Source organism: Astyanax mexicanus, chromosome 7, assembly GCF_023375975.1.
Source record: "Astyanax mexicanus isolate ESR-SI-001 chromosome 7, AstMex3_surface, whole genome shotgun sequence".
Classification (NCBI taxonomy): domain Eukaryota; kingdom Metazoa; phylum Chordata; class Actinopteri; order Characiformes; family Acestrorhamphidae; genus Astyanax; species Astyanax mexicanus.
In genome coordinates this window covers 15,231,583-15,244,458 of record NC_064414.1, presented here as the reverse complement: position 1 = coordinate 15,244,458, position 12,876 = coordinate 15,231,583, and the positions used below count along the sequence as shown (strand labels likewise).

Here is a 12,876-nt window from a genome sequence, read left to right as displayed (position 1 = left end):
CTCAAGGTGTGTAGAAAAAGCATATATATCTGGAATTCCTTCTTGACTAACTCCCAACTGATCAGCCAACCGCACAGGAACTTGGGATGTACCCTTCACACAGACTCCCTGAGACAGTGCTCTCACCTCTGAACGAGGGATCATCTTCCACTCCTCAGCTGTATCTGGCTTCTGGTTCTGTGACAGTAGATCTGCATCCACGTTAGCCTTCCCTGGACGATACTGAATGTCGAACTCATATGGCTTGCCAGTCATCTGTGTCCTGTGGTGTTCATCTTGGCAGTGGTCAGCACATACGTTAGTGGGTTGTTGTCCGTCCTGACTAAGAACTTGGCTCTGTACAAGTAGTCATGGAATTTATCGACCACCGCCCACTTAAGCGCTAAAAATTCCAACTGGTGAATGTGATAGTTTCGTTCGGAGTTACTCAGACCTCTGCTAGCAAACGCAACGGGTCTCAGGCCTTCAGGGTGTTTCTGATAAAGTACAGCACCAAGGCCACTTAGACTTGCATCGACGTGCAGTACGTAGGGCTTCTGGGGATTGGCAAAAGCCAGTAAAGGGGCATTTGTGAGGCAGTGTATAATGATGAAACGCATTTGTGCATGCATCAGTCCACCTCTCTCCAAATGGATCAGAATCTTTGTAATAAGACTGAGATTTAGCAGGAGTGACTTTCTTTGTTTGCCTGCTTGGAGCATATTCTTTGGTAAGGTCGGTCAGAGGCTTGACGATTGCTGAATAATTAGCAATGAAGCGGCGATAATAGCCACAGAAGCCGAGAAACGACCTTAGAGACTTGAGGTTGGTAGGCTGTGGCCAGTTTGTGACAGCCTCCACCTTAGCTGGATCAGTTGAGAAACCACTGGAAGACACAATGTGGCCAATGTACTTAACCTTGGACTGGCAGAATTGGCATTTGTCTAGCGAAATCTTTAGCCCTGCCTCTTCCAGACCATCAAGGACCTTTTAAAAGCCGTTCTTCATGCTCTTCCAGCGTTCTGCCAAAGATAATCAAATCGTCAAGGTATACCAGTACCTGGAGCAGGTTCATGTCTCCTACAGACTTTTCCATGAGCCTTTGGAAGGTGGCTGGGGCTCCCATGATACCTTGCAGCATTTTCTGAAATTGGTAGAACCCTAGCAGACATATGAACACGTTTTTTTTTTAATTTTCCTCAGCCATTGCAATCTGGTAGTAGCCGCTGCGAAGATAAAGAACAGTGAACCATCTACTTCCAGCTAGGCAGTCTAGAGCATCGTCAATTCTTGGGGTAGTATACTGATCAGGTATTGTTCTGTTGTTTAGAGTGCGATAATCAATGCACATACGGACACTACCATTTTTCTTTCGGGCAATCACAATTGGTGAGGCGTACGGACTACGGGACTCCAGCAGCTAACAACTCCTGAAGATGACGTCGCACATCTTCAATGTCAGCTGAAGCCAACCTCCTGGATCTCTCACGGAATGATCTCGTGTGTTTTAGCCTAATGTGATGCTTAACTCCCTGGGCTAGACCCACGTCCCAGTCATGTAAGGAGAAAACTTGTGCTCTTTTGGTCAACTTGGCTGGAGTCTGTCTTTCCAATACTCTGGTACAGGTGAATCTCCAAACTGAATGAGCTCAGGGTCTATGTCTTTAGAGGTATAATGAGAAGGAGGGACCACCACTGTATCAGTAACATGCAGGTGTCCCAACACAGTCCCAACAGAAATATCTACTTCTTTCATAGACTCATTCTGCACAACAACAGAGAATTTGTACATGTCAATAGCAGAGGCAGGAATAACAATGGGCTGCACGAGGACCCCACATGGTAATGGCACAGTTGGTGGCTCCAGTATTAGCACTTTTTTAGCTAAGGGCTGATGAAAAGTCACTGTGCATGGTACACATTGACTGCCACTCGGAGGAACGACCAACGACCCAGGACCCATCCACTTTACGTGTCCCACTGCCTCCTCGCTTGCTTTCACTTATTTGCACTGAGGCTGCTTTCCAACTCCTTGTCTTGGCACACTTCGGTCAGTCTCTTGAAAAAGCAAGCATTTGTGCCAATTATAACAGGTGTTTGATCTGGAGTTTTTGGGCCTGGACAGACTAACGCCAGCACTGTGATACTCTCTTTGACCTTCATTAGCTCTCTGGGAAACTGCATCTCTACAACTATGTACCCTAGGTATGGGTAACTGGACTCGCTTAAACCCCACACTGACAAACCAGACACTGGTTGAATAGGCACGTCTGTCAAATGTTGCTGATACCAATTCTCAAAAATAATGGTCACTTGTGACCCACTATCCAATAAAGCATTGCATGGTGTACCATTGACTTTCACCTTCACTACAGAAGTTGGACCAATCAGACCTTTTGGAAAAGACTTGTGCTGTAACACGTCCACTGAGCTTTTCTTTTTTCTTCTAGGGCCTGAAGTAGAACCTAAGGTAGCAACTTTCAGTGAGGAGGCTGAGGTTTCAGCAGACTTTGTCCCCATGCCCTCCATCTTGTGTTGTAATCTCTTGACTTGTTTTTTCAGAGAGGTGACATCAGGAGTGGAACTACAGTCTTTGACTTGACTTGGCTGTGTTTCTGTAGGAGGACCAGAAGAGGATTTTCTCGCCATTTCAGCAAACTTGTACTTTAGCTCTTTGAGTTCAGCTCGTAGACTTTGAACTTCAGAATCTTTGGTGTCCATTTTACCAACAGCTTGTACTTGGTGCACTCTAGCGTTCACTTTCTGGCGTGATGCTTGGTACTCCTCCTCCATCCGTATCTCACTGAGCAAATCTAAAAACTAGGAGGGTCACTCTTCCTCTCACGCAACCTAAGTTGAAATATTAATTCATTAAATATCCAGTTTTCTCCCTCTAAAGTTACCTCTGATCCCCAGGGAAGATTTGTTATTGTATCTGGATTTCTTTTCCAAACTCCTGTAGCCCTTGTTAACATCTACGCTCCTAACTGGGATGATGTGGATTTCATCAGCAAGATTATTTCTTTATTACTTAATTTAAACACACATCGTTTGATTCTTTAATTCAGTTCAAAGTGCTGCACAGAGTGCATTATAGTAAAGTTAAATTGGCTAAAATTTATCGCAACACCTGTGATACATGTGACCACTGTCATGCTGACAAGGCTGATTTGACACACATGTTCTGGGCTTGTCCCAGACTGTCAGAGTTCTGGACAGCTATTTTTAATTTTTTTATCAGAAGCACTTGACGTTGATGTCCAACCCAGTTTGGAAACTATTTTTGGGGTTCTAGAAAACGCTAGCCCAGTTAATAACAAAAAGAAAGAAGTCATTGCTTTTGCTACTCTCTTAGCAAGGAGAAAAATTTTGGAAAGAAGATTGGAAATCGGCCTACCCACCAAAATTTATACACTGGCTAAGTGACCTTTTACTATTTCTTAAATTAGAAAAGATCAAGCATTCACTTAGAGGATCAACTAAAAACTTTTACAGAATTTGGAACCCGGTATTATCTCACTTTGAAAATATGCAAAACATCACCTTTGACTGAGTAAACTTACAACATTATTTTTATTGCACACCCTAGTGTGTGGAATTGCTAACCAAATCTTTACATGACCTCCCCTGTGGTGTTTTTTTTTTTTATGGAACCATAAGGAAGCTTAAGTTGGGTATAGGGGATGGGTGGTGGGGTTGATAGTGTGGGGTATTTTCTGGTAGTTTTTTTTTTATTTCTTCCTGGGAGGTGGGTGGGAATAATAATGTAAAAAATGTCATCTGATGCTTGTCTTTCGAATGCATGTTCAGTTCAATAAAAAAAATAAAAAAAAAAAAAATAGGCCTGTCAAAATAATTACATTATCAACCGATCATAAAATAAATGGAAACATTTAATGTGAATCTGTATGTTAACTTTGTTTCAAAATGCTATATTTATTCTATTTGATTTTATTTATATTAGATTTGTGCCTGCCTGTCATGATAATTACATTAATGATAAATCGTACAATATATAGAGAAGTGTTTGATGAACTTGGCCAGAATATCAGCTTTGTTTAAAAACAGCAGTTTGTCAATGCTTTTTGTCCCCTGGGGTTGCTTTGAGGTAGGGTTGTGTGTGTGTTTGTGAGAGTGTTTGTGTTTGTGTTTGTGTGTGTGTGTGTGTGTGTGTGTGTGTGTGTGTGTGTGAGAGTGTGAGAGTGCGAGAGTGCGTGCGTGTGTGCGTGAGTGCGTGTATGTTTGTGTGTGTATGTTTGTGTGTGTGTCCGTGTGTGCGTGTGTGCGTGTGTGCGTGTGAGCGTGTGAGCGTGTGAGCGCGTGAGCGTGTGAGCGCGTGAGCGCGTGAGCGCGTGAGCGCGTGTGTGAGTGTGTGTGTGTGTGTGTGTGTGTGTGTGTGTGTGTGTGTGTGTGTGTGTTTGTTTGTTTGTGTTTTCTGCACCTCTCTCCTGGTCTCTCTGTGTAACTGGACCTATGCTTTGGTGTGCTTTGGGAAATCATGGGAAATCACTCTGAAGTGAGGGCTTTCAATAGAAGAAGGGTAGAAGAATTCTATATTTATTTTTTAATTACACTGTGCACTGGTTTCTATAAGAATCTGTAATCCCTTTTCTCTCTCAATGTCTCTCAATCTCTTCCCATGTATATATATCCCTATATTGGTTCATGAATAATCTGACTGATCCATGTTCAATTACTCTGTGATAACATGCTGAAGAATGTGAGATTAAGTGATTGTTTTTGTTTCTTTAAGTTGTCCTCTGAGTATGAATAGTTCTGGATTCAGGTTAGTCCATGTAGTGCTTGCTGTAAGGCTTGCTTATACTCTGATCACATTTACATTAAGAACCCCGTTGACTCGCATGAAGTAGTGGGTGCAGAAATCATCTTTTATCATTTTCAGCTGTTACATGTGTTGCTTATTAAACTGGCTTGTTTCCTAAAGCCAAACATGCACTGCAAATTTAAAATGTGCTTAAAATGTGTCCTCCCAGTGCTGTAATCCATGGAAAACTGTGCATAATAACATGTGCTAATGCTTATGACTGAATTTTAGGGAGAGATGCCTGTTTCCACTCAGACTTGCTCTGGAGTCCAAAAGCCCCAAGCTGGCCCAAACTGCTCTTATGGGAATCCAGGTAAAGCCATTGTTTTGCTTATACAGCAAAAACAGACTTTTTCTTTCTGAAACGAACCAGCATGATCTTTACCCAACAAACTTGCATCCCATAGTTTTAACGGGCCAGTGTATGTTAGGAATAAGACATGTATATTATAAAATGTTTACCTTTATGTTCTCCATACGGTTCCATGATAGAAGATCCTTTGTGAAGATCGCTTGGTTGCTGTGGAAACAGAAGAATCAGGGAGACAACTGCTGACTCAAGTGCTGGAGGCCGTCAACGTGACGCCCACCCTTCATGAAGACTTACAAGTTGAGGTCATGAAGGTCAGTGTGTTCTTCAATGATTTTTTTATGCTGATTTTTTTTTTTAGCCTTTAATACTAAAATTATATAAGTGCCCTCAGCATACAAATCATGCAGTCTTTTAATCTTTGCTCTGTCCTAGTTGTTAAATCCTTTATCACGAGTCTGTGGAAGTAAGAAATAGTTGAGTGGGCAAGATTAAAGCAATGTTCTAAAATTAAAATGTTTTCTAAACTGTTTTTTTTTTATTTTTACTGATGATTTAACAACGTTTGTAATGATGGTGGGACTGTTGGTACGGGACTGCAGCGGAGAATGCCTACTTGCTGCTTTCCCCCTCTACAGTAAATTTTACAGCTCTAAAATTCAAAGGACAAAATGTTTTCAGAGCTGCAGCCTTAGTTATTAAGATACAGCACTGAGTGAAGCTAACTCTTAAACTTCACTTAAGGTCAGACTCGAGCAGCCCCGCGGCCGAGAAATGTTTTCATTGCCGCAGTGTGAGGACAAGTAGAACAGTACAGACAACCCCCTAAACTACATTTCTTGGCCACGGGGCTGCCTGAGTCTAACATTAACAACCCCCCCTGTGTGAACAAGCCATTCTTAATCCCTGCAAACGCTAGTTACAAATGTATCTGTGGTTCTATGAATGCTGGATGACCGCCAGAGGGCGGCTTAGCCTAGGGGATATTCCCTTGGGCACAGCAATGGACAGCAATTATACCAAAAAAAAAAAGCATGTGACCTACAAGGGGTTGTTACACCCATCTATCTTTCTTGGAATAACTTCTCGCACAACCTGCAGACTGTTAATAGGCTCTGGCGGTCATCCAGCATTCATAGAACCAAAGTTACATTCAGAACTAGTGATCTATTTCATGTCTGTGAGCTAGAAAATGAGAAAGAAACTAATCGGCCTAGAGACCAGAAAAGAATAAATATAGGAATCTCTTTCACTCATTGGCATGAGCTAAGTGACGCTAAACAGCTGAATACAGACACAGAGCTGGCTGGTTTCTTGTTGGACAAGCAACGTCTTATTTTGTTGCTCTGGTGTTTTGCTGAGATAGTCTAGCTAGCTTCATGTTCATAAAGTTATTTCATAGAGTTGTAGTCTGGGTTTTGTTATTTGTGGATATATATATATATTTACATATTTGATCGGGATTATATAGTGACACCTGCTTTTAGCATGAAAGGTGCTCTACCCTCATTAAACAGAGGCTGGAAGAAATCCAGGAATGTCACAGTGCACAGGAGAAACCCTGACTTTAGTGCACCAATCAAACAGCTTCCGACAGTTGTCATATAAGAGACGAGTAGACCAAGCTTTGGCATTCTCCACAGTGTACTTCACAGAAGCAGTCATTAGAACATCTGGGGGCCCAGAGACCACACCAAGAGCTGGAGACATTCCGGACACAGATGCCACAGTCACCCCCCCCATCTGTGAGAGAAGGTCCCTCCTTACAGAAAGTGGCCAGGGCTCGCTGCTGAGTAGGAAGTGAAGCAGAGGCTATCTGCAGGAGATGTTACCTAAATGGATCCCAGCTCTTAAGAACGCTCGTCATACTCCATTGGAGCTCGATAGAGCACACAGAATTTTCTCCAACAACAGCTCGAGTCCGCGTACCATGACCGGCAGAGGAAGCGAAAGAAGCCCTGAAAGCCTCAGTGCTGGGAGACGTAGAAGACTCTGGGTAAAGCAAGCTACAATATCCGAACGGAGTCAAACTGACCTCAGGACAGTCTGAATGGAAATATCGGGAAAGCTGCCATTAACACTGAACAAACTGTTCAAGTTCAAGTCATTGCAAGCACGCACAGGTACACTTGAACTTTGTTAAATAATGGGCCAGCTTGTTTATATGTTTATTTGGCTTGTCATCACAATACAAGAGGTGGATAAATTAGGATAAGTAGGTACAATGTTTAAGTTGTGGATTGTAAGCTGCATTTCAGATAAGACAGTGGTTTGGGCCTTCATCAAGGGATTCTTAAGGAATAATACTATAAGGTTTAGTTCCTATTTACATAAAAAATATGTAGAACATAGAAGTACATACATAGTACAGTAAATGTTCTAGAGAGTGTTCTAGAGAGAGAGCTAAACTACACCATAAGAAAAGAAAATGAGCTCAAAATAATTTAAGCAGAATTAAATGATCTGTTTATCTGATTAATATGACCAAACATAAATATCACGCTAAAGGCAGCAGGCCTAGTCAACTCTTGGCTCTAACTCTTAGACAACAAGAGGCTAAAAAAGTAATATCAGCAATTAGATGTCCTTAGCGTGGGGAAGTATTTTCTACAGAGGAAATAAATGAAACATTTAAAAATTACTAAGAAGAACTATATAAGGGTGGAGGTTGTTCCTTCAGAAAGCAATTTTTATACCTTGTTTGCAGGCTTGGAACTTCCCACACTGTCAATAGAAGATGCTGAGAGTCTTGACTCCCCTCTTACTATGGATGAGTTACTTGCTGCGGTTAAAGCCACAAATAAAGGTCATACTCCAGGTATAGATGGTATACCTGTGAAACTTTATTTTGCAATTTGGGTTACTGTAGGACCAGTTTGGCTACATACCTTGAATTATGTATCTAAGCCCGGTTAGGACACATTGGAATGTGCCAAACATCGCCCAATTTCATTAATAAATGCGGTCCTGAAGATATTCTCTAAAGTATTAGCTACTAGACTTGAGACAGTAGTTGGGAAAATAATAAGCCCAGATTAAACAGGATTTATCAGGGGTTGTCTTGCCGCTGATAACATTCAACGGCTTCTACACATACTGAGTGCAACTGATAAAATTCCACCTGATTGTGCTATGCTATTTTTAGATGCTGAGAAGGCGTTTGATCGTCTGGAATGGCCTTATCTTTGGAGGGTATTAAAAGAATTGAACTTTGGGGACAAATTTATAAGTATGATTCTGTATGCAAACCCTTCATCTCGGTTATGTGTTGGGGGAGTTTTTTTTAGATTTATTTAACATTGAGCGCTAATATTCAACTTATCAATTGAACCATTTGCACAGCTAATCAGAACCTCCTCCTAGTTTACCCCTATTACAGTAGGTGCAACTTCACATTCAATTTCACTTTATGCTGATGATATATTAATTTATGACATCTTACATTGAGTTAATTTCATAAGCTTAAAGCTCCACTAGGTAGGTTTTCTGGCTTTCACAGACATATTCGGTCTCTTTCCAGCTTCTGCCAGAGTGTCTGTATGTTAGTCTGTAAAGAATGAACCAGGAGTGCTTGCAGAACTGTTAGAACTAAAGGTCGGAATGCAGGTAGCAGTTCTAGCGAGCGTTGGTCGCGGCTGCCTCAGAAAACTTATAGAGTCTGGTTTGAGCTCAGAGGAGCTCCGGCACAGACAACAGAGCACCGCTATTCCTATTCCAAATTTTAAGTTGTATCACTGGGCATTTATATTAAGAAGTCTAAGATACTGGATGGAAGAAGATGTAGTTTCATCATGGAAAAATGTGTAAATATAAAAAATCGATATGGAAAAAAATATTTTTTATCACTTATATATATATCACTTTCTGTTACACTTAAAGGTTTCTTTATACTCATAAGTGACAGAATAAAGGAGTTGTGGCTAAGAACACTAGCAGACTCAGAGTCTTGTGGATAGACACTAGGATTTTCACAACTTGCCAGGTGGGTACAAGGTGCTCAGACAGCTTTTAAATTAATTTAAAAAAAGGTCCGGACCCCCCCATGTTTGGCCCTTAAAACAAGTACAAGGGGCCAAATATATGAATGTTCTGCCCTCTGATTTTGGACAGTAAAAAGAGAGACTGAAATTCATTAGTAGTTCTAACTAATTCATAAGCACTCTCCAGCTATAGCAGTTTTTTTGTATTTAGTTTATTGAGGACTCTTATTTTGACATACAGGCACATGTTGTGTCTTATGGGATGGGAGGAACTAGAGTAAAGAAAGTCACTGCACAGAGCAGAAAGCTAATGTGAGATTCCTCGTTTCCATGTTTCTCATGCCCTCAAAAGCAACAGTCGGAAGTTAAATCATTTTTTTCCAGCTAAAATCCAGAACTGATGTTGCTCAGTGTTATTTATTATTGGGAGTTTGCTAGCCAACTGTGTTACAGGCATTTAGTTACGCTTCCTGGCTTGTGAAAACTGAGTTTGGCTGGCTGTTTAATTACGTTAACATACTGAGTGTATAAAACACGTAGCGAGAACAGTACAATGAACTATAAATAAAATTCAGACCGTTTACATTATTTATCTGTTTAAATTAAATTGCAATAGCACTTGGGTTTTTTTTATAAAACTATATTTAATCAAGGGATTATTTCCCTCCCTAAATGCAGGCAACTACATAAAGCAAAATACAAGAGTATATCACAGTGTTCATTTTGAAAGGTGATTTTGATACAGTTTTGGTCTTAGTCTATTAACTAAAATGTATAATAGTTTTAGTTACGTTTTAGTTTATCTGATATTATTAGTTTTAGTCAAGTTTTAGTTGATGAAAACAAACATTTTAGTCTAATAAATTTTGGTCATATAAAAAGTAAGTACTACATGTTTTACTGTTTTTATATTTTATATTTGTTGTTATTTTGAGATGATTTACTGCTTATGTTTATGAAAATAATAGCCTTTAAGTTTTGTTGCATTTAAATATTTTAAAGTGTTGGGGGGGAGGGGGCGTGTGGCGAGTGGTACTTGGCTGAGCATGCAGTTCAGCGCGCTGCCTGATTGCGTGCTACGCCTGTTCACAGCGCTACTTAAACAGGAAATAGAAAATGAAGTTTATCAAATCCTATCGTCCGGCTTATCATATTTATTGTGATATTTAATTTCCTTGATAATTATTGATATAGTTTTATCACCCAGCACTAGTATATGGTACAAATCATGACCGTTATTATTTCTTATCTGCGGGAAAACCATTTATTAACAAGTATTGGGAAAGTAAAGGTATTAATACACTGCAGGATATTAATGGGACAAATACAATCCTTGAATTTCAAGAACTGGTGTCTCGCTACAATATGGATGAACACTGTCTTTTCTTTTATTTCAGAGTGAGTTCAGCTTGTAAAGCCTACAAAGTTCCCTGGGGGTCAGATCTAAAAGAGCATCCCACCCTATGTTGGATACAGAATGCCCCAGAATAGATAGTCTCATACATCTACGACAAATTAAATTCTCAGAATTCTCAGAGCCTGGGATAGGGATATATCAAAATCGGGACACGTGATAGATTGGGATGCAACTTGGGACAATGTTGGTGGTGCATCAAAAAACCCAAATCATCAGTTTATACATCTGAAGCTTGGTCACAGAGCATATATAACACCCAGAATTAGAACCACTCGTTTAGCTGAATTACCTGGCACACATCCACAAATATTTTTTAAAGTAAATCGTTTGAGCTGTTGGTTCAGACTCCTTAACTGGAGTTAAGTTAACCGACCGAAATCATTCCTCGGGTCGGGTCGGGTCGGGTCGGGCTCCAGAAAATAGTCTGAGATGTAGGCATCTGTTTTTTAATTATATTTTTTATTTTTAAATAAAGCTCTGGTGTGATAATCACAATGTTGCTAAGTAACCAATTATTATTGTTAACGAAAACGAACCAAAAACTGAAAGTGAAAAAACGAATTTATTTATAAGCGCTGTTTTCACTCCCGCAGTTCCCACAGCGGGGGGTGTTGTGTCGATTCTGTTCGCGAAGCGGGAGTCAGATTTAGCAGGGAGTCGGATTCGGCGCAACACCAGCAGCGCGGCGGCACCTCGCGGTCCGCGGTGTTAGTTTTAAGTGCTCGCGCTAGCCGCAAAATACGACAGAAAACACTGAGGGAGCTGCAGAATTATGTATGGGACTAGAATATGAGCATGAGGACATAAAATAGAAACAGGAGATACAGTATGTGAGAACCTTTACCTGTGAGTAGCTCATCTCTCTCTCTGTCTCTCTCTTGCACGTGAACTCCTCCGCGTTTGACTTGCAGCACTGTGTGTAGCTGTTCTTAAAAATAATTTTAATTAAATAATAGTTCTATGCTTCTATGTTACAGTGTTAATTAACATAATTATGTTCATATTTCGCTCGTTCAAACAGCCCGAAAACAGCCTGTTTATGGGGCGGTTCGGGCTCGGGCTCATAATGACAGTTTATGGTTCGGGTCGTGCTCGGACAGAACGTGCACGGGCTCGGGCTGGGTCAGGTCGGATTTTTTGGGCCCGGTCTAACCTCTAACTCAAAGGATTTGAATCGTTCGCGAATGACAGCACTAGGAAGAATCCAGTAATTGAGAGTCGTGTTATCCAGCTGGCCAATGTGTTGAGTATGATTGTATGCTTTAGCGATACCTTCATCAGTTTGTCTGCATGCCTTGCTCGGGCACCGGACATCAGCACGCAGCACTTTGTCAGGAGAAACAACCAGGGAGGCGAGGGCTCCATTTGAGGGATATGATCCATACAGTGACTGGAGCACACAGTGAGTAAACGGAAGCTTCAGTACGTTCAGTAATCGGAGCACACAGTAAGTGAATGGGAGCATCAGTATGTTCAGTAAACTCATCACTGAGCACCATTCCCTTGCAATGAGAGTCTCCGCCACCAGATTTGCGGTTAATTCAGTGATTCACAGACCATACAGCAGTTCCCCTGCCGGCTTGCACGGTCGCTGCTGAGCTTAACCACTGACCTGAGAAAGGAAAAAGAATCCAGGAGTTGAGAAGTAGTGTTATCCAGCTGGCCAATGCGCGCAGCGTGATTGTATGCTTTAGCGATAGCTTCATCAGTTTGTCCGCACGCCTTGCTCGAGCACTGGGGGGCAGCGGGCAGCTGGTGACTCTGAAGCTGCATAACAAGAGCTTGCAAGCGTTCCAGGCAACAATGCAGAGCACCTGCCCTCCTTTTCAGTGCTGGCTCATTCACAGGCCGTGAAGAAGAGCGCTTAGTTTTTGTTTTCACCAGTGATTATTTTGCCATTTATTTTGTTTTGAAATTTGACAAAACGTTAACGAATGTCTTAAAGAAGGACTGCATGGGCACAAGACCCCAATAACTGATTATTTTACAGATATTAACAGTTGTGAGGCATCTGTGTAGTTTGAGTTGGTTTTATAAACACGCCGCAACAGTGAAGTGTGTTGCTTACAACTATTTCAAGGAAATAGGCATCAAACCAAGATAAAGGCAAGATAGGAGCTAGCTTTTACATAGGCTAACCGACCTGGTGTTCAGGCACAGTTCAGCACTTGGTGCTTACACACCGGGCTGGGCCGAAAGGTAAACACAGTTTTAGTGACCCCTGTGAGTGAACCATTGTCTCGGCATTAGCATGCTATAATGCTAACACCTCGTTAGCATGCTATAATGCTAATACCACTGTCACTACCTGATTTGTACCCCCTGCCCGATTTGTGCCGCGAATGCGCATTTCAAACTGAGCAGG

At 41.4% G+C, this 12,876-nt stretch overlaps 1 protein-coding gene across 3 annotated transcripts in view; it reads left to right on the top strand.

The window, feature by feature from the left end:
• The window catches only part of arfgef3 (ARFGEF family member 3), a 150,691-nt gene that overhangs the window by 13,722 nt on the left and 124,093 nt on the right, over positions 1–12,876 (top strand). For all 3 annotated transcript variants that reach the window (XM_049481296.1, XM_049481297.1, XM_049481295.1), the window contains exons 3-4: positions 5,036–5,117; positions 5,297–5,428. In XM_049481296.1, coding sequence (XP_049337253.1) covers positions 5,036–5,117; positions 5,297–5,428 — 214 coding nt within the window. The remainder of the gene's footprint in view (positions 1–5,035; positions 5,118–5,296; positions 5,429–12,876) is intronic.